The sequence below is a fragment of the Priapulus caudatus genome, unplaced genomic scaffold (assembly GCF_000485595.1).
Source record: "Priapulus caudatus unplaced genomic scaffold, Priapulus_caudatus-5.0.1 Scaffold522, whole genome shotgun sequence".
NCBI classification, from domain to species: Eukaryota; Metazoa; Priapulida; class Priapulimorpha; order Priapulimorphida; family Priapulidae; genus Priapulus; species Priapulus caudatus.
In genome coordinates this window covers 16250-39564 of record NW_014577583.1, presented here as the reverse complement: position 1 = coordinate 39564, position 23315 = coordinate 16250, and the positions used below count along the sequence as shown (strand labels likewise).

Genomic DNA, 23315 nt, shown 5'->3' with positions numbered 1-23315 from the left:
GTGTAATTGTGCCATTCCAGCTAGTGGCGTAGCCATGGTCGCCGGTCGGCCATTTTTGTGGATCAAATGTGGTCAGACAACTTTGTAGAAATTCGCATCATAGAGCCTGCAATAGTTTCGAGCGGAGCATAGAGCATGAATCTGTAGTTATTTAACATGAATAAAGTGTATGTTGTGTAAGCGAAGTAACAGTGTGAGTATTTTTTAATTAATATCTGTTCGATGCTTATTCAGGCCTGCTGCCTATGGACGCGATCTACTGTTGTTCACCACCTTTAGTTAATTGCAAATTTGAGGTATTTTCTACTGCGATCTGCAGTGTTGATCTGTCTATTTGATCAACTTTGTCTCTTTCCGTCTTCGATATAGGAACCTTGGACTTTGAAGACTAATATTTTTGAGGTTATATCAGAGCATATAGATATAAATCACCGTGATTTATATGCTCTGGTAAATTTGGAACACGCCAAACAAGAGGCTAGCGACGATTAGTTATTTTTAGACATGATATCATGTTCGGCCAATGGCGGATCGCCGCCATTACAGACCTTGCAGTTGCATTTTGGGTTATCTTTGTTGTTGGTGTGTTGACAAAGCGAAATACAACGCCAAAAGGTGATTGATGTTGTTTGTCTAAAGTTTTCACGGAATAATAATGGTTAAATACGTTTAATTATTGCTTGCATTTGCACTATTGTCGAGTATTGAGTCATTGACATTGATAATTGCATTTGATATCGTCAGACGTATATGGTCAGACGTCACGATTCCAAGAAATTTGTGAGTCATTTGCGGCGCTGGAAGTGTTTACTTTACTAGTACTACTACTCGGTGCGGTGGCTTGTGGTACGGTACGCAGTGCCTATCTATGCTGTTGCTGAGCACAACATATACATAATCTGCTCTCTGTATTCTGCTGTCAGGGCTTGTTTCGCATACCAAGCAGTACAATGACGACTGTAGCAAGCTGTGACTCTGAAGTGTTTAGTAGGGCTAGTGACAGTGGCATCACTGACACTGAAGTTGAACCTAGGGATACGTCGTTCTGTGGACACGCAGGAAACAAGAAACGATCGCACGTTTCAGAACATAGATATTGGTCGCCGAACAAGGAGCTCGTGATTTCCCGTTTCATCATCGACTACTACAAGGGAGGTTTGCAAGCTAGCGAGGCTCCGGACAAGACATGCAAGACGATGCTGAGATTGTGTGATGAGATACTCAGTAAACATGAAATGCAGTTCTCGGAGTTTGTCATGAGCATACTGAAAAATGGCTTGGCAAACCACAGTCACGAAGTCATCGGCAACATCGCGCAGCAGGTCTTCAGTGATGGAAAAGTCAACTGGGGACGAATTGTCGCCCTGCATTCCTTTGCTGGGAAAATAGCGAAGTATTGCAAAGCAAAAAATATAGACACAGAGGCACTTGTCACCAGTTTGGCAGAGTATACGTCAACTGAACTTGGAGGTTGGATTCGGAAAAATGGCGGTTGGGTAGGTATTATCACACACTTGACACTTGGAACGGGGTCGGTAATGAAGATGCCCAATCCTAGTTTAGCACACTTGTGAAAAACACATTTGCGCTGTCCCAAACTAGGATTGTGCACGAAAATATGGTCATAAATTTCCAAACACTGCCCTGATTAGGTTTATGCTACTGCGCTGGTAATCGGGTTGGTGTTTGGAAAGTTGCGACCAGATTTTCATTTCTGATGTCGTTTCCATTTAGGTTACCAATACATACATGATGTCGATTTTTAATGAGATTGAAGTTATGGTGGCGATAGCTCTAGAACAATAGCTCTCCGCTCCGCCGCAGGGCTATAGAACATACTATGGCAGTTTCCAGGGAGTAAGCAGACAACTTTTTTGCGGTTAATAACTTCTTCGGTATGCCAAATAAAGCACATTATCTGCCGCACAAATGTCTTAAGTTACTATAAACACTAAAATTAAACTGCAAACTAACGCTTAAATGTTGTACTTGCTATATTACCGGTACTTGTCGACGAAGATTGTTTACCAACTTGTAATCGCCATTTTTCGCTAGTGAGCGGGCACAATGTATTTCCAAGTGGAGGGGTGGGCAGGCTGCACGTGGTTGCAAACCACGCTCGCGCTGCACAACGAAAAATGGCGGTTTGCATCCGCGTGCAACCTGCCCACCCCTCCACTTGGAAATACATTGAAAAATGGCGGTTACAAGTTGGTAAACAATCTTCGTCGACAAGTAATATAGCAAGTACAACATTTAAGCGTTAGTTTGCGGTTTAATTTTAGTGTTTATAGTAACTTAAAGGGAGAGTTTACTCTAGGTTCTAGGGTTATTTTCAGCTAATTTAGGTTATAGTTACGCTACATAAAAAGTTTCATGGTTCAATCACCATTAGAAATATTTTTAAAAAATGTTTTAAAACTAACGACTACAATTTGATTACAACGACGGTGGCGCCACTCAAAGCGAACGATCTGATAAGTTGCGCAAAACCACTTTCCAGCCAAGGGCTACAGACCGAGGGTGTTTCTTATTTATTCATTTAAAAGCAGGATTGCAATATCTTATAAACGACATATAGTTTCAGTTATAATATGGATAAATTTGCCCTAAAATGAATATCGTTCGGTTAAATAGCATTTAGGTATAAATATAATTGCACTTTTGTGATTAGCCCTCGGTCTGTAACGTGCAAAATAAATGGTCAAATACGCAACTTTTTCGGGGTGGCAGCACGGTCGCGGGTGTCATGGCGCCGTTCAAATTTCGTAGCGTTGATGTGTAATTAATTATAACAATTAAATTAGGTATCTGGTAACAAATACGTGGTGGTATAGACGATTTGTTATACAGTAAGTACAGTTGTATGCAGTAAAATCCTAGAGGCTACTGTCCCTTTAAGACATTTGTGCGGCAGAGAATGTGCTTTATTTGGCATACCGAAGTTCTAAGTAATTAACTGCAAAAAAGTTGTATGCTTACTCCCTGGAAATTGCCATAGTATGTTCTATAGCCCTGCGGCGGGGCGGAGGGCTATAGTTCTAGAGCTATGGTGGCGATGTATGATGTTGATGATATTTATGATTAGGGATGCTGAACCGGTGTTCTAGGCATCTAGGTAAGATGTACCCTTGTACCTGTGGTGGGAGCAGTAGTAGTCTTTGAGTTCAAGTCGGACCGTTGTCACTGCCGCTATGCCCTTGAGCAAGTTACTTTATCAAAGTCTGCTTCAGTTGCCATTATTATTATTATTATTAAATCTTTATTGCATGTAATTCAAACCCAAACACATGTACTGAAGACAGTCTTTTTAATGGAGATGGTTCAAATAGTAAGTCTAGTAATAAAGTACAAAACAGCATTATACAACAAAGGAAAAATATAATACAAAAACGACAATACTTTCTGTACAAGTAAAGTGATTAAGGTACACTTAAAAATCATTGCAACACTGGGCTGGATCCATGGGGGATTATAACACATTCGAAATTTTTGTTTTGCTATTTGATATTACAATCTAATAAACTGGAACATAATAGCAGGAAAGAGATGACATGCAAGGTAGGTTGTTATTTGTTGAGATGTCAGTCTCCCACTCCTGTAAACTCTTATGTTTTTATGTTCTTGTTTATTAGATTGTTTTACCTTTACCAGTCGTTTCAAACAAGTTATACTGCAAAAATAGTAATGTACTACAATATAACGAAACATTTGACCAGAATCCATGATCAACTCAAATAACATGAGTTCTTCACTAGAAGCAAACCAATTTTTATCAGTTTGTCAATTCTTTTAACTAATATAATTAAATAGTTGAGTTCCTTGATTAATTGAAAATTTTCTTTGACTATTTACCCAACCCTGAAAAGTTGGGTTGGGTTACAGTTACTATGTACAACAAACGAGAATTGAGAAAGAATTTGAGAGTGGCCTCGTGAGATATATACGTGACCTGATTCAAACTGGTAGTGCGCTACAGTACTGCTAGCCATTGTGCATGCCACAGTAACATAGCTAGCGTAACACAACCGTGACAAACCAGTGAAACCACCAGTTCGTACAAGGATTTACAAAAGCTGTAGAGCAAGTTTTTACAGTACATGGTACATACGGGTAATGTTACATGTATGTAAAGTGCACGCTCTGCCAATCCTAATGTTGATGGGGGCATATAGGTAGGAATTCCAACTAACTGGCTTGTGTAACTTAAATGCGGAAAGTTGTCAGTTCCTGTTTTTGGGGTATACAGTGCGTTCATGGACGTTGTGTGCATCATTGCAGTTAAATCAATGCTTGCATTCCGTGAATTGATTTCATTATATTGGTTTATACAACGGAAACAAGTGGATGCAATCTGCAAAACAACGTTCATCAGGCATTCTCAGTGCAAACGATTTTAGATAGATGGTAGTGCCATAAATACATGATCTCATGAGCACTGCTGTTACTCGTTACCAATTGTCCCCATCAATTTACTGTAACCAGATGAGAGACCGGAAACCAGAGAAGCGTCGCCTGAGAGGTGTTGATCCTGCCCGCTAAGCGCGAATCTTGCGTGCAGTTCGGCGGCAAGGCGCACGCGACCGCGGGAACGTCCTACGAAAGTATCACGCGCTGGCAGCTATTGATCCGTGCGCCAAACAGTGTTCGAAATTCACGCCGGCCCGTCGGCCCGCCGCCGGCAGTTTCGATGCCGGGCCTACAGCTTCTTGATCAAACAGGCCTGTTGATCCTACAGCTATTTGATCACCGAAAATTCGAAACACTGAGAAACTGTTACCTGTAGAAATCTGTTCATGCATATTAACTTCCAGGCATATTTATTTGAAAACTAATCCGTGATAAACCGTGACATACATGTAAACAATGCGTTCGCCCACTGCAATCAACTTTAGTTGGCATTCAAGAAACGTGCGTGGGATGTTCGGACGCACAGGTTAGCACAGGTTCCTGAATCCAGTAGCAGCGTTGGCATACCAAAAATCGATAAGAAGTGGGTGGAGCTTACTTTTGGCCAGTGGTAGCGAACCTTTTACATTGTGTTGGCCAGGGTTTATTTACGTGCACGGGTCGTGCAGCACGCTCACTGTTCACGTGCGCTAGGTTGTGGAGTAATTCTCACATCCCCGCGCATTTCACGTTTGGATGTAAACAATAAAGTATGACTGGTACTCTGGTAGTTATTACGAAACGATCAGTATAGCTGTTTTAATAATACATAATTAAGAAGATTTAGGTAATATACTCATGTTCGAAGTTGTACAAGTAAAGTATGTAAATAATAAGTGTGTCTCAAGTTTGTACACAACAATGTCATTAAGTCACTAGTTGTTTTAAGCTGCAAAGCACCGTCGTATTATACTTACTAGCAATGCAAGGCAGCTATACAGGCCTCGTCCGCACCACTCAGGTTTAAGGCCGTGGTCATCATGTTTTAACCGTTTGAACAAAACTATAATACATTTGTGATATACAGAGATTAGCTAAATAGAAAGCTTTCCGTAGTAAAGAGCTGTATGTGCTAGCAAAATACATTTAGCTAATTTGACACACCTCAAGCAACAGACGCAGAATTCCGCCAGTGCCCGATCAAAATTTTACCAGTAGGGCGTAAGAATCTTTTACATAAGGATGGAGGTGTAGGTGTAGATGGGTTTTCCCTTTTGCCAGCCAAAAGTGTTGCTAGTTGTATATGTATTGAGTAGCCCGTGAAATGGCTGCTAAATTGCATCTCAGAGCTTATAATTTTTTCAAAAACGTTCTGGCCGGCCAGCCGCCAGATAGAAGGCGCCGATGTGTACCGAGACTACAGTCCTCAGTCTGGTCTCTGCATGCTGTCAACGTGGAGCAGGGTCGTAGTTAACCCAGGAGCTACATAGTAACACCGATGTGGCGTTATCCTATTGGTGTAGCCCCCGCGAGCAATAGAAAGCGCCATAAAACAGGTCATCCGACGAAAAGGAAGGAAACAGCAGAGGGGATTAATGAATTATAGGACCAGTTTGATAATGATAATAAACACAAGGAAGACATGAATAATGCTGGTTTTAATGTACTGGTAGATTGTGCGTCCGAAAATTGGCAGAGGGCCTACAAGGCTTCGCTGGCGGGCCCTGCACTTTTTAGGAAGCCTATAGGCCCTAGCCAGGACTGACAGCTGTTTTCTGCTCAGGATGGCAAACACTGGCGCCAAGTATCGCAGAAGACGCGGCGGCCAAATTCAATGTGCTGAGCAGCGAACAGTCTCCCAGAATTTTAGCGGGATCTAATTTACAGGCAACACATATCAAGACTACACAGCCCCATCATGAGCGGAGAGGACCGCGAAACAGGCCTAAATAGCGATGTTCACGTGAACACCAGCAGTTATAGATCAGAGAACCGCTCACAATGTATTTGTTTATGTGTTGTGGTTGGCAGAAAGACAAAGCGTTAGCTGCATGACTATTTAGCATATGAATGACCACATGTTACTGAATAAGAAACACTGTTTATGTAGTGCACGTACGACAGTGCAGTGGTGTGCACGCTACACGTTGAGTGCGAGCGTGCGACTTACATGTGCGTGCGTGGTGCGTGTGAGAACTTACACATTGCTGCATGTGGTGTGTGCGGTCCGTGTGGCAAGGTGTACACAGTGCGTGGTCGCGCAACGTGTGCGCGGCAGAGTGTGCAGTACACGTTCGCGTGCAAGTGCGTGCGCGTGCGTGACGTGTGCAGGTACACGTGGTGCATGAGTTGTGTTTGGCAGTAACACGCGCGGGTGCGGCGTAGCGGCTTGGTACGCAGGGAACAATTCCCGCCATACTGCTTGCTACCCGAAAAGCCCTAACGCGTATAAACTCCCATGGTGCCCAAGCCATAAATAAGAGACGCAGGCCATATGCGCGAGAAAATATACACTGTGGCCTCATAGCTCCCAATCCGCATTGTTGATAAATCACGCGGTACCTTCGACTCCTGTTCTATGGTGGCATTGTGACCACCCAATGAAGCTAACCCTAACAACACTACGAACTCTATAAAACCAAAAAAATATTTGTTGTTATTAAACTGTTGTAAAATTTTATTTTTTTTTTTAAATCATGTAAATATGGATGAAAACAATAGAAAAATCAGAAAACCGAAGGAAATAGATTAAAAACAGATGGGATTGAGCGAATCCAACGACAGTTTTCAGGCAGTGTCGTCTGTGGCTTCTAAGGCGTTTTCAGAGCTATCGGGTCATTGGGGTTATGTCGTTATGGATGTGTCGGCTTGACAACATGGGGCGTCCATTTGAGGGAGTTTGAGGCACGTGATTTGTATACAACCAATGGGGATTGTGCGATGGGGCAAAGAGAAAAAAAAAGATGCGGTCACCGAGTAAACATCGTGAGTGGCATGCGGTGGGCAGTAAGTCATTTGAGGTAATTAGGGTAGTTTCAGTTTTTAATTATAGGTTTTTCGGTGCGCTTTCAGATGCCAGACAATGTTTTTTGCAACGAATGTGTACGATGACATGCTTACGCAGCAAGGCGCCAACGAGAAGGCTACGGGACGGGGAAGGGCTGTGTCAAGTGCAGTCCGGAGTCCTGCGTTGCCGCAGAATTCAGACTAAGCGAAATTCCCAGTGAATCCCATAATCTCGTAATTCCCTGTTTTTTGTAATTTAAGGGCCAACGCACCTAGGGGAGCAATAGCCGCCTCGAGCAACATTTTGAAGAAATGATGGGATCAACGGCTGCGGCCTGAAATAAGACGGGCCAGTCTGGGGGGCACCGGCTAGTCTAAGCCAATAGCCCGGTCCATGGCCCCGTTAGGTTGTTGCAAAACTAAAAATAAATAAAAAAAATAAAAAAATATGAACAGTCATATAAGATCCGATCAGGTTGGGCGTCGGTGTTTGTCGTGTTGTGATGTTGCATGCAATAAAAATTACACTATTTTAATGGTGTTTTGAACGTGGAATGTGAAAAAAATGAAACTGGGCGAAAAAAAATAGCCCCATGCAGCGTGTCATGACTGTAGAAGTTCGTACAAGTTTGGAAGGAGGATCCGTTGAGCGTGCGGAAAGCGTGTAGCCCGGACACTACACCACACACACACACACACATCAGGTCGCGTCCACACACACACACACACACACACACACACAGAAAATCTCCAATTTATAGTAAGATACAGACATTTTAGCTTTGTTTCTCGCTACAATAATACCAAGAGCTAATAATACCTTTTAAGCTACCAAGAGCTAAGGTATTATTAGCTCTTGATAATACCATACGTTGCAGGAGTATCGTTTTCCAAAAAATACATTTCCCGCTCTTCACACGTTTCTGCTTGGTTACTACCATTTTCTAATGATGTCCTTTTAATGTTTTCAGGATGCTTTCGAGAAGAAATTTGCTAGCAAACACGACGACGATGACAAGGTTTGGAATGGACTTGCGTGGACACTATTCGGCCTTGGAACAGCTGGACTCATCTTCAAATTTGCGAAGTCCTGATACTGAGATAGTGGACAAGGATATATATATGTTCTAAAAGAAGCTTGGCTTGCAGTAATCTAACATGCACATTGGTTACACATCTGCGATTCACATACTTGTGTATATTGTGTAAATAAGGTCCTTGTGCCTTGTAAGTACTGTAGTCCGTTCTTATGCGCATGTAGAAAATGCTAGTTCTGCAGTGCATACTTATGTGAAATGGAGGGATGAGACCATGGAGAACTGAGATGGTGCAGGACCCATGTGCTTTTAAAACCGTGGCATGTTACATTGGAAAACTTTACCTCTAACTACCACTTGCTGTGAAATGAGCTATTAGCAGGGGGGATGTTTTCTGCCATGTTCAGATGGGAAGCTAGCTATAGCTCCCTAGAAACGTCTCTGTACCTACCATGTGCAGCAAGAGCATGTATGTTTGCTCCATAGTCCAGTTAAACTAGGCAGATGATTTGTAAATATTCTGTTTAAATATTGGCGAGTACATGTAGAGTGAGTTGTAGGTAAGCCAAGTAAATATATTGCTGTGCTTCTGCAAACTCTGGCTTAGGATGGTTCAGCAAAGGTTCAGCAATGACTTCCTTTGCGTCTTGACACGTGTAAATACACTATCATACACGCGCATGCACCTTTGCTCGTGTAAATATAACAGTAAATATTAGTCCTGGCATGTTTTGCTGTAGCTCCAAGAAACAGTCGTATCTCGCGTGAATGTGTATTTGCATTGCTTATGCAGCTTTCTGCCGAGTCGCGTTGAAATTTTTATGAGGCTGTATCAGACAAAGTATAAGGTGTGCCATTCTAAAATTGATAGTCTTAGTCTAGTATCTGCTGAAGATTATTTGAACATGCATTATATACTATTTCATGCTTCTATACTATTGCGTACTATGCTACTTCAATATTTGTTCAATGATGATATTGCAGAATGCGTTTGAGCAGGTCTACATGGCTCTATAGTGAAAAGCAGAAACTGCTGCGTCGTAGGCCTTGTAATAACTACGGTGTGCAATCAACCATGAGTATCGCACCCAGCTATTTTAATCTGCTTAAGTTGACAAGACCAATAGCGTTGCTGGAGGCAACACGGACATGAGACCAGGCTGACTTACCTGTTGCTAGTCGCAGCGACTAGTCGTGCATCTGTAAATGAGAAAGTGTGGCAGAGTTGCGTACAAGTAAAAGAGTACCTTAGTGCTGATTGCTAGTCTGTGTGTTAGCACAGATGTACAGGGCATTTGCAGAGTGTGCGCTAGGTGTTCGAGGTTCATTGGATAATAGAGTTGTTTTTTGTTTGAAGCATTGTTATCATGAAATGTAATTCAAATGTAAATTGGAAAATGCTTTGGAATGTCCAGTCAAAATAGTTTTCGTTCATTTTATGGCCTGTTCTCTCTGGTTCACTGAATAATGGAATAAGGAGTGTTTATACGAGTGCATGCCAGTTTTATCTTACAAACTCAAACAACACTTTAATCTGATAACCTGTCCATGCTAATCAGTCAACATCCGGTCCATAACGACTGTCGAACTCTGTTAGCACGTTGTTGACACGTGTTGAACACCGTTTTTATGAGGAAATAGGAGCTACATGCATACATACGCACCCACGCGCACACTGGATGTTTACCTAGCTTCCCTACCCTACCTTCAGATATAAAAACAGTGATTTAATCATTTGTGCTAAATATAAATGCTGTACATATATTATAGCAGAAGTTCATGGAAGAAGCTTGATCTGTAATAATGTATTTTTTGATTGTATAGTAATAAATGCTTATATATATGCCAGGAGATAATCATTTTACACTATAGATTTTATTGTAATTGGAAGTACAAATTATTTTTTCATATTTACATGCAGTAACAAAGGATCACGTGATGTAGATTGTCGCTAACATGGCGCACGCGCATTGTATACATGTTGCACATGTGTATTGCATACAAATGTATATATATTATCAGGAGTTAATGAGACAAATTGTTTGTCTCATTAACTCCTGATATTATATATATATCATGAGTACATAATAGAGAAGAGTATGACACCGTTTTAACAGCATTTTGCATAGTTTTCATCTATGATTCTCCCTTAATCATATGACACCACCAATTTACCTGAAAATCGTATGTGTTCTTCAAAAAAGTTCTTTGAATACGACACGGTTTCACATAGTTTTCACAAATGGTCACATTTGTTCGGCCATAGTTTATTATAAGATTAGTGTTCTATTGTCTATGACGGGACGGCGGGGGCTGCTGGGGAGATTAGGCATCGAATTGTATTCAGCGTGTAGCGTTTCCAGCGTGCTAAAAATAAATGTGCTCACGGCGAGCTAGCAGCTGATTTTAGCTGTGTTGCCATTGTGTTCCTGATAAGGAAGTGAAACAAGTTCTGTTACTGCGCTTACTTAATATCCACAACAGCCCCCAGCACCCGTAGTTACAACCTGGTGCTGCCGCCGATATATCAAGTTTGGCGGCAGAGATGCAAAAGTTTGGGGAAACTGTGAAACCGTGTCCTATTCAAATAACTTTTTTGAAGAACACATACGATTTTCAGGTAAATTGGTGGTGTCATATGATTAAAGGAGAATCATATACGAAAACAAGGTAAAGTTTGAATATATTTATTCACATATTGATAGTCACAGTTGAAAACTATGCAAAACGCTGTTAAAACGGTGTCATACTCTTCTCTATTATGTACTCTTGATATATATATAATATATTTTGGTTATTTAACAGCTAGTGAGGCCACCTGGCGAGAACATAAACCAGCAAACACATACGTAGTGCTGGCATCTTATTGTGCATGCTGCTTCTTGTGTTTGAGAATCTCCACTGAGGTAAACTTGAAATTCTTATTACATGGTTCGCAATAATAGGACTTCTTAAGAGGATTCACTGGCCCATCATCTTCCTCCTCCTCTTCCTCCTCCACTTTACTCGCCTCTCCTGCAATAACACATGGCATGAACTCGTCAATGCTACCTCGTAGGAACATCGAGTATTCGTTCAATTACGATTGAATGAGCAGATATGATAAAATCCACACCGTAAATAGCAGCTAGCCAGAGAGATAAACAGACTAATATTGCGAAAATGAGTGCATATTGTGTCATTGCCACAAGAGGCATCACAAGCAGTGGTATTACCAATAACTTGAAGAGAGGGCAAGTTATTTTCTCTTTAAAATTTTCGACCATCGATTTTTAAGTCGAATTTTAGTTATTTCATATTAATGCCGAGTAGTAAAAATTATTATGTACCAAAAATTGAGCCCAATAGAGCTGAAAATTATGCTGAAAGCTAGAATAGTATTACCTTTTAATGAATGTGAATTGTTTGTAAATGGATATTAAAGAGATATAATGGATATAAAGATATAAAACTCAAGCACTGATGCTTCTGAAATATCTGGGTAAGAGACCGTAAGACTAAAGACAGTATTAACCATATTTTAAATATGACATTAATTAAATATTTTGATAAGTGTCTCACGTGGGCATCCGACTGTAACCTTAAGATTAGCGATGGTGCTTATGTAGTTACCTTCCGTCATACCACAGCTGTTCTCGTGTTGCAGTCTCTGCAATTCGCTGACCACCATTTTGCACTCACAGCTTGGACACGTCCAAACACTACTTAGGAATGCCGTGCTGTGACTTGAGCAATCAAGGCTGCAACACAGATGACAAGGCAGATGATGATCACACAAAATTGGCAGCAGGTGCAATTAGGAAATGCTGTACCATTTGGGTGGCGAGGGGGGGGGGCACTGAAAACAAGCAAACTTATATGCCAGTGGTCACAGTACATGAAAACCTGTCCATTGAATCACTACTTGGGCATGGGGAAAGAGAAAACTGGTAATATATATAACCTGCCTATTGCAGCACCACCCAAGTTAGCTCCAAGAGACGGTAACATAATATAGATGTTTATTCTCATAGTCGAGTCGACTGACTATGGATATGAAAAAATGCAAAACCACTAACGTCACTGCATGGAAAGCAATTAAAAAGAAACACAAACAGGTATGTGTGCATACACGCATGCACACACGCACACACCAACGCATGTACACACAAGGGTGTATACAGCCGCAGAAGGCGGTAGGGGTAGCAGTCATGCGAATTTTAACTTACCAGCCATAGGTGAGGTAATCCGTTACCTGCAGACCTCCCTTTACAGCATCCAGCTCGCATTGTTCACCAGGAGAGAAGGGATTCTCCCCTGTGGATAACTCTCCTGAAATTGTGGGATTCTATTTGCTGCTGATAGCCCAATATTATTTGGCCATATTATGTACAGGTACAAAAAGTAAAGCTTAACTGTTATCTGGTATCCTAATACTATGCAAAGACGATTTTGGTGCTACCCAACAGTGACATTATAACAAAACATCAAATAGATGCAATAGCATCATCGCGTATCTGACAAAATCACCTTAGCAACCACTGTTCTGATATCGGCAAACACACACTACCTGCTCTTGATCCTAGGTACATATGCTGGCGCTCTGCTGCCAACACCCTCCTGAGTTTATATGGAATCTCCGTGTACATTAATGCCTGCAATCTTCTCTCTAGCTTGGTTTCCGACATCGCTGGTACCTCGGTATGCTTCCCACTTATGTCTGTATTGCCAGCAGAGGTACAATATATTACATGAATGATGTTCTTTACATAAAGTATATAAGAAATTCAGGAGTTAATTTTAAAAGGAAAAGGAAAAATTGGACAGCACAGCATGATAGCAAGTTTTCAACATTTTGAACGAATTGCTTTTAAAAAATCCATAATTAGTATACACAATCATTGTAGAACCATATAAATTGGAGTGTGCAGTTATAAAACAAAAGCAAAAAAAAACTTTCAAATGCTTTCACCTCCTTGCATGTGAAAAATGATAGCTATATATTAGTGCTTGGATAGCAACTCACCACTGAGTCGTTTCTCCACTAGTTCAGCCCATGCACGGCGGATTTGTATCACACCACTGATAGTACCATGTGCCTGGTCGGTGTCTATGAAGGTCACCTCCAACCAGCCATCAGCAACGACCCTCTGCAGGTCTGCACTGGTGTCCAATGCATGGGCGAACAGCAGCAAAGTCTGTCATACATGGTTAGAGTAGAGTTATGAGCGGAGCAATACGATGAGATGGGGTTTTACTGCTTACTTTGACACCTCAAAATATGTCAAATCAACGTATGCATGAACACATTCAGTACTAGACTGAAAGCTAATATTGGACAATCCTAGTGATTCCTAATATATATATATATAGTGGACAAAAACATGGTTAAAAACGTGTTTTTATTCACGCCTGATATCAGCACGAGGCACTGTAAATGTTTGAAATAATAAATCGGGAATAGAGGTAGCAATAACGCACCTGCAGTGCAGGAACTCGTGTTGTGTTGATAATGTAAGGTTTGTTCTTTGATTCCATCAGAGTGACATATGTTAGGAGTTGATGCTTAGCGCTTGTCTGTACTTGCTGAGTGTCCTTACTCTCTTCGCTACTCATTACATCCAGGTCCTTGGATCAAAAAACAATATACAGATAATTAAGCCGGTCTATCAGAGTAATAATGTTCATCAATATTCTCTAGTAGGTTATTAATGTATTAATGTTAAATGTAAACTATTAATGTTATTAATAATTTCTAGATGCACAACTCTCTACAAAACATGCCAACAGATGCGGGGGCAAAACGAAGAACGTAATCAAATAACACAGCAAACGACACGTGTGTTCGCAAAAATAGCAGCCTAGAAAATAATGAACAGTGCCAAACTCAATAAAACAGTGACATGTTAACCTTCAGCTGCAGAAGTTCTGGATCGGAAGCAAACACACCAACAGGGTGCAGCACTACGAACGGCTTGTCTTTCGTGTGAAACACTTGATCGGTATTTGGTCGGAAAGAATTGTTCTCATCTACGATCGCCAACTGAGGGTACAGGCCACTGCTCAGTATCAGCTGTAAGACAATGAGCAGTTAACCTGATTATGTAAATGCAGCTCTATGTTGCCATACCATTATTATAGAATACGGGGGATCAGCACTGCAATGATGAACTCTATAGTATCTTTTTACCACCATCATGATGTAACGTTGTGGTTCAACACTGCAACAATAAAATTTAGAACTAATCATGCTATCATAGAACGTGGTACCATATCCGCGCCATGGTATAATGTGCTATCTACATTTCACGACGATAATACGTGGTACATTTTATACCCTTGAAAACGGGTGTCCATCGCTACAACTGCAAGAATAGAATGTTATTTTACCACTGCAATGACAGAATGCAGTACCTTCAGCAGGATAACATGTTTGTGAGTCAGCTGGGTTGCTTCTACCTCCTCTCGCAGTGTTGACGAGCTGTGAGCAAGATGAAAATCGATATCTCGAATATCGACAGCTTTCTCCTCGTCACTGCTGTGACCGTGAAACCCTTCCTGAAATCGCAACCAAAATAAACAACGGGACAATTAAATATAACAGGGAAAAACCAAATCGATGCAATTAAGATTGCAATGTCTGAAGTACATCTACTAAATTGACACTCTTATGTTAAATAATGCAGTTAACGAAACCTTATCCACATACGACATGTTATCAGCAGTTAATAATGACAAATTATTATGTCATTATTACAATACATACATACAATATACATTACATATACATATACAATATACAAATTATATACATACAATATAATGACAAATTATTTGTCATTATTAACCTTCCTAGTAGCAGATGGCTGTTAGCAGCCAGTTATTTTATTGCAACAACAGAGAACTTACGATTTCGTGGTTGGATTCACGCTTGAGGACCTTGCGCTTGCGTGGTGCGGCACTGTGATACTCCCGCTTCATACGCTTCAGCCGCTGTACTTCCCCGTAGTACTGCCTCCGCTCTGTGCTCGTCTGCAGGTCTGGCTTCTTCTCCAGTAGCCCATGGCTGCTTAGAAGCTGTCTGAACTGCTGCCTCAGCTGTGGATGCACACATACGACTATACAACACGCACGGTCAGCAAGTGACTGCTGCAATATTACTACCTACAGCACACCGGTGGCATGCATGTGCATCTAACAACCAACGCTTCAATGGTATATACGATAGGCATATATAGATATATATATATATATAGATAGGCATAGGCACCACCACAACAATCCCCCATGCTGCCACTACCCCACTGCCCTACTGCTGCTGCTCCCAACCCAGCCACTGCCACCACAAAAAATTCTAAATTCCTCTCAGCTTATCAGTCACCTAGGCGGCGGTCACACCACAATTATATAAAGATACAGACTTAGACATATCTTTTGCGGATTTGGTGGCGGCGGTTAAGCTGGCCTCCATCGTCGCCCCTGTTACTACTACCGACACACATCGCTCGAATACCTTTGTGATCTCGTAGAAGCGCTGCTCCTCGAGACCTCGCGTCTTGCACCAGCGTCGAGACGACGTGCCTCGACCCGCCTTCAGCTGCAGCCACTCGTTGAAGCAGTTCAGCAGAGTGAACGAGTCGCCGTGGCTTGATTCGAGGTTCTTTCGGGCCAGCAGGACGTCGGGGTCCCTGTGCGGCATACAGAACATTATTTCCTTTCTCTTGTCTTCCTTGTCGCACGCTCAGCCTCCTTTTTCTTCCACCGCCCCTCGGCTGTCTTTCCTGCCACCTTTCCTCAGTTTCCCACCCCTCGCTCCCGGAGCAAGCTATATTACGTACTTTTATTTAGGCTGTACTGCACGTCTGAAACGGTGCTCGCGCATGCGCAATATCTCTCAAGAAGAAGAATATCTTGCCAAAATTATGAATTTAAAGTGAAGAGGGGTTATCCCAGCATAGATTTCTATGATAATATTCCATCAGTAGACCTCACTTAGTTATGAAATAGGAAGCAGACCTTGCATGTAAGGTCTCCGCTGCATAAACCAGTCAGTACACAATCTGGCTACGTTACTTTTTTAGCACATGCTTAATATCTCACGTCAGGAGTTATATTTTGTGTTGAAAATGCATTTAAATATGGTCAGGGGTATCTCAGCATAGATTTCTGTAATTAATTCTTATCAGTAGACCTGTGTGTATAATTAGGAGAGCGCCCTAGGACACACACACGCATACACGCGCGCATGTGTATATAATATTGCCTGATTGAGAGGACAGCGGAAACATTTGTGGGCCGAGTGGAAATGAATGTCATAGATTGCTTATAATACATGCATGTGATGATTTCATATCGATAACATCAAGCTCGACATAATTTTTACACCATCCGGGGTGAATATTATTATTGTTATCATTTGACATTTATTATCATTTATTATTATTTATATATTCTTTATTGCATGTAATTCAAATACAAATACATATATTGAAGACTGATATTTTTCACATCGTCAGCACCAGGCCGATGCGTGCGTACACTGGTAACATCGTGCCTCTATTAGGCTGTGAGCTGCCTTCATCGCAAGATGTAATAACAGATTGTCTGAAGCGACATGCAATTGACCAAGAAAATGCCAAGGGAAAGGTGTGAGAGCAAAACTCTGATACTTACTTTGAACTCTGAGTAGTGGCCAAATTATGATATTAGTGCCAGATATGCAGATGTTAATGTGGAAATATCAAGCATCGAGTAAATGCACTTCGTATTACTAGCAGTGGATAACTCATGCTGTACCTGTATGCATAGTTTGTGAAAGGACTCTGTATGGCCAGTGCAGCAGCCATTGTAGTCACCGGCTCCACAATGTTGAAAATGCACCCCATAATTAGCATTTTTCCTAGGACAACTTCAACGGGAAGCTTTCCCAGCATCTGTCCTGGAAGAGTCGCATACAGTGTCGTTATTATGCACGTGTGTATGCAGATAACCTGTTTCTAATGTTGTTCAGTGCAAATTGTACCGGTGTAATAAGGCTTCAATAATAATAATAATCATAATCTATCATTGTTACCTATAGGCGTTAGCTTTTCACTTTGTGTAAGCGCACCATGCTCCTTCAGACTCTGCACTGCATACTCAATACTAGCACTAGATGGCGCCTCTATGAATGAGAACGTTCTGACATCGGACAAGCCCATGGCAATCATCTGCAGGACGAGCGAGTCTAACGGCACTTTGTGAATTTCCGGCATTGTGTAGTCATCAAATGCTTCGTAATCCTGCTCCGTGTAGAGACGGTAGCAGATTCCTGGACCTGTTCTGCCTAGATGTTATAGAATAAATATAGATGGTTATTGATCCCAATAGCATGATACCTCAGCCACAGCTATAGACACTACGGTAGCATGGCTTACAACTTGAATAGGAAACACCCACTGCTAGACATCATAGTCGTATGGTTTACAGCCCGGATAGAAAGCATCAATAGTTTTATACTGTCATGAAATGTTGCAGGGAATGTTCTCACCAACCAACATGCATCATATACAAAAATACATCTTGTCACAATTAAATCAAAGAAACGAAATTAACAAGCGCAAATAGAGGAAGAGCAGTGTGAGTCTGATTTGGGTCTATTATATTAACATTAGCTGCACACCTATATACATTACTTGTGTTAAGTTAGAGAAAGTACTGGTAGGGAGGCTCACCTGCTCGTCCCTTTCTCTGCTCAGCACTGGCTTTGCTCACCCAGAACTCCTGCAAACGCTGCATCTTAAACTGGGAGAAATAATTCATCTCCTTCGCCTTGCCAGAGTCTACGACAAACCTGAAATATGTGGACATTATGCAGTCAGAAATGCAATCAGAATATGCAAATCCCCACTTCAACAGCAATAGGAAGACAATCCTTTATACTTTGCATGTTTTCAAATCAAGTCATAACAGTTAATTTCAATAATTACATAAACTATACTTTACTTGTGACACACAAAACAGGAATAAAAATTTTCGTTATCTGGAAAGTGTACCCAACTCTGGGTGTATACACTGAGGCTAATTGCATCTCTGCAGTGTATTTGCATACTCTGGTGATAAGGAATCCATGCTGTATGTAGCATGTAATGTGCATGTTTTTACATATATTTATGTACATTCACATGCACCCACGAATATCCACGCATGTATATACATGTATGTATATGGGTATTTTAGTAACTACAAGCTATACAGCAGTGATACTAAAGTATCCATATTGTCTAATTAAAAGAACATATCATGTGTACCTATTATTCATACTAGATGGCGGCACATTTTTCCGTATCAATTTTATACTGACATATAACTGTGAAATGCTATGAGGGTAAGGAGAACATCTTTTTTCTGACATACACATACCTGATACCATCTATTGTGACACTCGTCTCAGCAATGTTGGTAGATACAACACATTTTCTAGCTCCTTCTGGTGCCACATCAAAAACCTGGTAATTCAAAACCAAATAAGTCAATATAAAATTTGCCTTGTTATAAAATTTCTCCCCATGATAACTCATACATTCCGAATTTCTCCAAACTATTTATTTGTCCTATGAGCTAGATGAACAACCATGCTTTTCTCTCCAACCATTTTCCCCTCCTTTCTACGTTACCTTTACTTTTCCAACAATTACCAAATATATATCCTTTATTACACTAATCACTCCAACTTAAGGTAGTTTACAACATACAATGTACTGATTTCTCAGGCATTCAGTGGGCACCAACACCACCACTCACACCACAAGTATAGGACATGCAACCGTGGCAGTGCATGGTGACATCTTCAAACACCTACTTTGTCCTGTTCAGCTATGGAGAGTGCACTATGCAGCGGAACCACGATCCAGCGTTGCTTATTTTCTGCATATGCCTTCACTGCCTCCACCACGATCTGGATCTCTGACATCCCCGACATGAAAATCAGCATATCACCTGAATTCACAGACCTCAAGCTATAATCTGGCTATTATATTAACCACCTGATAGGGAATACAACTATCCTCATATTCTTGCAATATAATATATATATTATATTGTCTTCTCAGGGATAATGCTCGTTTTTTCAGGGTTTAATAATGACATTTTACTTGTATTTTCTCATCAGAGGCAATACAAAAATATATTAAGACCAAAAATGACACCTTTGTATTGATTGTGATTAACTTTGCGGGGACACACATGCCAAAATAAATATTTGATTCCTGATACAATCACAAACCAACATATTTATTGTAAGATACCCCTAACAATATCTTTTTACCAATAAGCCCATTGTCAGCTAGCAACCTTCATGGCAATTTTGCGCAACACTACCAAATCTAGTATGACTATAACCTCTTTCGCTTGCTGGGTACTTATTGTCAATCATCTGTAGAATGCGAACATATGGTGATGGATCCAATCGCTCAGTTTTCGTCTCTGGATTTTTGGCAGGCCTGAAATGTGATACAGGCATATACAATTAACTGAATAATCTTGATTCCCTAATGAAACACAAAATTGACGGGTTTTTATGTAGCCTTTACCAGTTTTGCATATATAACAGCATAAAAAAATTAGAATTACGATCTGGAAATATCTATATCTGTTTACAACGTTAGTATATATATGTTTGGCTTACATATAGTTTAGCTTGATTGGATATAGACGTCCTGGCACCTTGACAACTGGGGCAGAGCCAAAGTATTCTGAGAACAATTCGATGTTGATGGTAGCTGACATCAACACTACCTTTAGGTCTTTTCGATGCTTTAAATCGGAGAAACCAATTGCTGATATACCAGTAATGATCACTGCATTACTATTGAATATTGCCTTTTCATGATGAGGTGAAATTGTTGTAATAAACATAATTTGTTCAATTTATTGATAAACAGTATAGACAAGGTCAGAGCACAGTATAATCACAATTTTGTATCATGGCAATAGAAACGTGTTCATGGATATTACCAGGGGTTAATAATGACAAATTTTGTCATTATTAACCCCTGATATTATTGTACATACATTTTATATCAAGACAAACACAGTTACACTTACATTATCATTGAAACAACACAATGGCCACATGCTTGTAACAAAGCCAAAATTAAAACAAATATATATCAAATTTGCCTGAGACGAATTGCAGATTCATTTTCAGTAAAAAGCATTATGGCATTTGTACAATAACAGCCTGTAATTCACACCTGTACTAGACAGCGCAGGACTCCCAGTAAGAAATCCATGTGTAGGTGGCGCTCATGGACCTCGTCGAGAATGATGAGAGTGTAAGCAGAGAGCTCAGGGTCAGTCTCCATCTGCCGCAGCAGCAGCCCCTCCGTGAGGAACAGAATGCGCGTGTGCTGTGTCTTGTGCTTCTCAAACCTGCAGCACACACCAGACAGAGTTATATTTGACATTTGCATATATATATAATATATATATATATATATATATATATATATATATATATTGCATACATCTAATGATTTTGAATCTACATCCGCATTGCGGATAGAAGTTAGTTGTTAAAGTTTATGTCATATGACATATATCCACCGAAATACCTACATAATAGACACTTATTCATGATAGTCATATAAAATTCCCTTGCTGAAAAATGCTAATATACACCAATTGTACAGAGCGATTGCTCTAACACACACATACACAGCAGTCATTCATAACTTTAAACCAGGATGTTTCTTTGTGCTGTAAGGTCTACTGTCTTTTCACTGATGGGCATTGGTCCAAAATTGGATTGTTTCATTTATTGTAGATTTAACACGCTCGCTTTATCGGCTGTTTCAACTTTATTATATAATTTACTGTTACAGCTGCAGATTAACTTTATTTATATTATTCAACTTAATAATTATAAACTATGATTTAAATGGTATAAATATAACAAATCCAGGTTTACCTTATCTGGTACCCAACTTTGGAACCATACTCATTCAGTGTTTCATACGCAACTCGTTTCGATAATGACATGCAGGCGATTCGCCGTGGCTGTGTGCATGCAATATTGGTGAAACCAGCATCCAATAGATATCGGGGAACCTGCATAACAATCAAACAAACACACACCCATATGCTAGCACCCATATTAGCACTTGCTAAAGCTATGATGCTAAAAACTCTGTATGGAAAACATATTATGCACACGCACGCACGCACGCATGCACACACATACACATATGCCAAATAAGCCAAACAAAATAAGTATCATGTTTGGGGGAACATAGCCAGGAGAAGGTAGGGTAGATATCTAAGAAAATATTTTAATTTTTTTCAAATTAATTTTTTTCAATGCTATTTACTCATTTATAGCAATAACTACAACTGATACTTGTGACAAGTGCATATATCGAAATTTGTTACGTATGCATTTTATTTATACATTAAAATCATTCCATGTCATGAACTCAACTACCTATATCGAAATTAATGGCACAATTTAATTGTGATGATGGTACTATGCTGTTTACAATGACCTAATACTTGCAATATTTAAACAATTTTATATTATAGAGCATTTACCTGGGTAGACTTCCCACATCCAGTATCTCCAGCAATTACAACCACAGGGTGTTGATGAACAGCCTTAATGACTTCCTGTTTGTACTTGAAAATGGGCAAGTTCTCCTGCGTTTTTTTTAATTGTCTCAACTTGTTAAATTTTTGCTTCTGACAAAAATCCATGTAACACAATAGAATGTACTTAAATTGTGACAGTCGTGTGACAGTGAGTTCTCTACCTTTTGTTGTGGTTGATGCTATTTTCCTCATCTCATCCATGTTTTTTGCGAGCGCAAGGTTAATTCGGTAGCGCTTATCATAACAAGCTGGAAGGTCGAGCACAGTCTTGGATAATACATTTGTCACTAACTTTTTTGTCGTACGTTTCATCTTATTGAAAGCCTGGAATTTCTTTAAAAATGCCCAAAAACTATGGTAGTCAGGGGTCTCTACTTTAATAGGGTCGGTGTCTGTAAAGAAAATTCGGTTCAGTGATGATCTATATGCTTCCCAATCAAAGTCAGAGTTGTTATCATCACAGTCCTCTAAACTATCAGAAATGGAACCTTTTTTGTGTTTATCATGCTCGTTATTCAAGTAAGATGACGCTGATTTGTGTTTATCACGGTAGCGTTCCTTATGCCGATGGCTTTCACTTTGGTGTTGGTGTGTACGTGACATATCCATGTTATGCGTGCTATGTCGATCCCCTTTTTCACTGCTTGGATGACCGTATCGGCTGTAAGTATTTTTATCAGATTTTGCTCTGTAATTCAGATTACTCATTGCATTTAGCGATATTATTTACATGTGTCTAATTCTGTGCCTTCATGCCATTGTTCTTGCACTGCCCAAGAATTCGCCGCTGATTGTGTACGCTTTGATGGTACAATCAGCTGCCTTCTCCTCAGTCAGACAACACTCACGTCACTCAACAGAACTACCTGTACTTCTGTTCTGACCCATGAATGATATCGTGTTATATACCATTTTGAATTTGAATCAGCAATGCAGTGTTGCATTTATCTTCACTGGATATTCATGGAATATAACCGAACTGGGCGCAAATATATTTTGCACTGCAATCTGTAGTAGTACTAGTAGTACTGCTTCAGTGCTTGTGCCACAGAAGTGTATTATGGACGCAGACATGTTATATCACGTGACATCGGCACCTGAGATGTTTTACAACCATTTACAACAGTAGAGGGCAGCATGTTGCAGAGCCATTGATCTTGTATTTTGTATCTTGTATCTTGGGGTCCCGCTCTTGTATTTCACAAGGCACTGATTCTCTTGGAATGTGCGGGGAAATCCTGTAGATAAGGAAATTCTGTCTACAAGATAGCATTAATT

The 23315-nt window shown here is 40.4% G+C and overlaps 2 protein-coding genes across 4 annotated transcripts; one reads left to right on the top strand and one right to left on the bottom strand.

Moving 5' to 3' along the window:
• Positions 1 to 526: 526 nt before the first annotated feature.
• On the top strand, positions 527 to 10293 carry LOC106811275 (bcl-2-related protein A1-like). 2 transcript variants are annotated; one of them, XM_014814839.1, is made up of 3 exons: positions 527 to 615; positions 924 to 1496; positions 8367 to 10293. In XM_014814839.1, the coding sequence occupies exons 2-3, from the start codon at positions 951 to 953 to the stop codon at positions 8487 to 8489; spliced, it is 669 nt and encodes a 222-aa protein (XP_014670325.1). In that variant the 5' UTR covers positions 527 to 615; positions 924 to 950; the 3' UTR covers positions 8490 to 10293. The 2 variants fall into 2 exon arrangements, with proteins under 2 accessions (XP_014670325.1, XP_014670323.1); XM_014814837.1 differs by having other exon boundaries at positions 555 to 1496.
• Positions 10294 to 11150: 857 nt separating this feature from the next.
• Positions 11151 to 23104, bottom strand: LOC106811279 (probable ATP-dependent RNA helicase DHX34). Of its 2 annotated transcripts, XM_014814844.1 has the most exons (20): positions 21981 to 23104; positions 21361 to 21500; positions 20645 to 20822; positions 20077 to 20204; positions 19791 to 19891; positions 19252 to 19388; positions 18813 to 18898; positions 18125 to 18243; positions 17485 to 17736; positions 17208 to 17349; positions 15925 to 16099; positions 15321 to 15509; positions 14826 to 14969; positions 14323 to 14484; positions 13893 to 14039; positions 13438 to 13609; positions 12982 to 13131; positions 12641 to 12743; positions 12045 to 12172; positions 11151 to 11447 (listed from the first exon to the last, which is right to left on the bottom strand). In XM_014814844.1, exons 1-20 carry the CDS (start codon positions 22743 to 22745, stop codon positions 11296 to 11298), a joined length of 3570 nt encoding a protein of 1189 aa, XP_014670330.1. In that variant the 5' UTR covers positions 22746 to 23104; the 3' UTR covers positions 11151 to 11295. The 2 variants fall into 2 exon arrangements, with proteins under 2 accessions (XP_014670330.1, XP_014670331.1); XM_014814845.1 differs by lacking the exons at positions 21361 to 21500; positions 21981 to 23104 and having other exon boundaries at positions 20077 to 20143; positions 20645 to 20700.
• Between the last annotated feature and the right edge of the window lie 211 nt (positions 23105 to 23315).

Excerpts from the sequence above, each read along its gene's own strand:
- LOC106811275 (XM_014814839.1), top strand. The coding sequence starts at position 951 with ATGACGACTGTAGCAAGCTGTGACTCTGAAGTGTTTAGTAGGGCTAGT. Across the intron at positions 1,497-8,366 it reads TTCGGAAAAATGGCGGTTGG|GATGCTTTCGAGAAGAAATT; the intron begins GTAGGTATTATC and ends TAATGTTTTCAG.
- LOC106811279 (XM_014814844.1), bottom strand. The coding sequence starts at position 22,745 with ATGAGTAATCTGAATTACAGAGCAAAATCTGATAAAAATACTTACAGC. Across the intron at positions 15,510-15,924 it reads GCTTCTACGAGATCACAAAG|CTGAGGCAGCAGTTCAGACA; the intron begins GTATTCGAGCGA and ends GTGCATCCACAG. Across the intron at positions 11,448-12,044 it reads CAGCTGTGGTATGACGGAAG|GAGAGGCGAGTAAAGTGGAG; the intron begins GTAACTACATAA and ends GTGTTATTGCAG.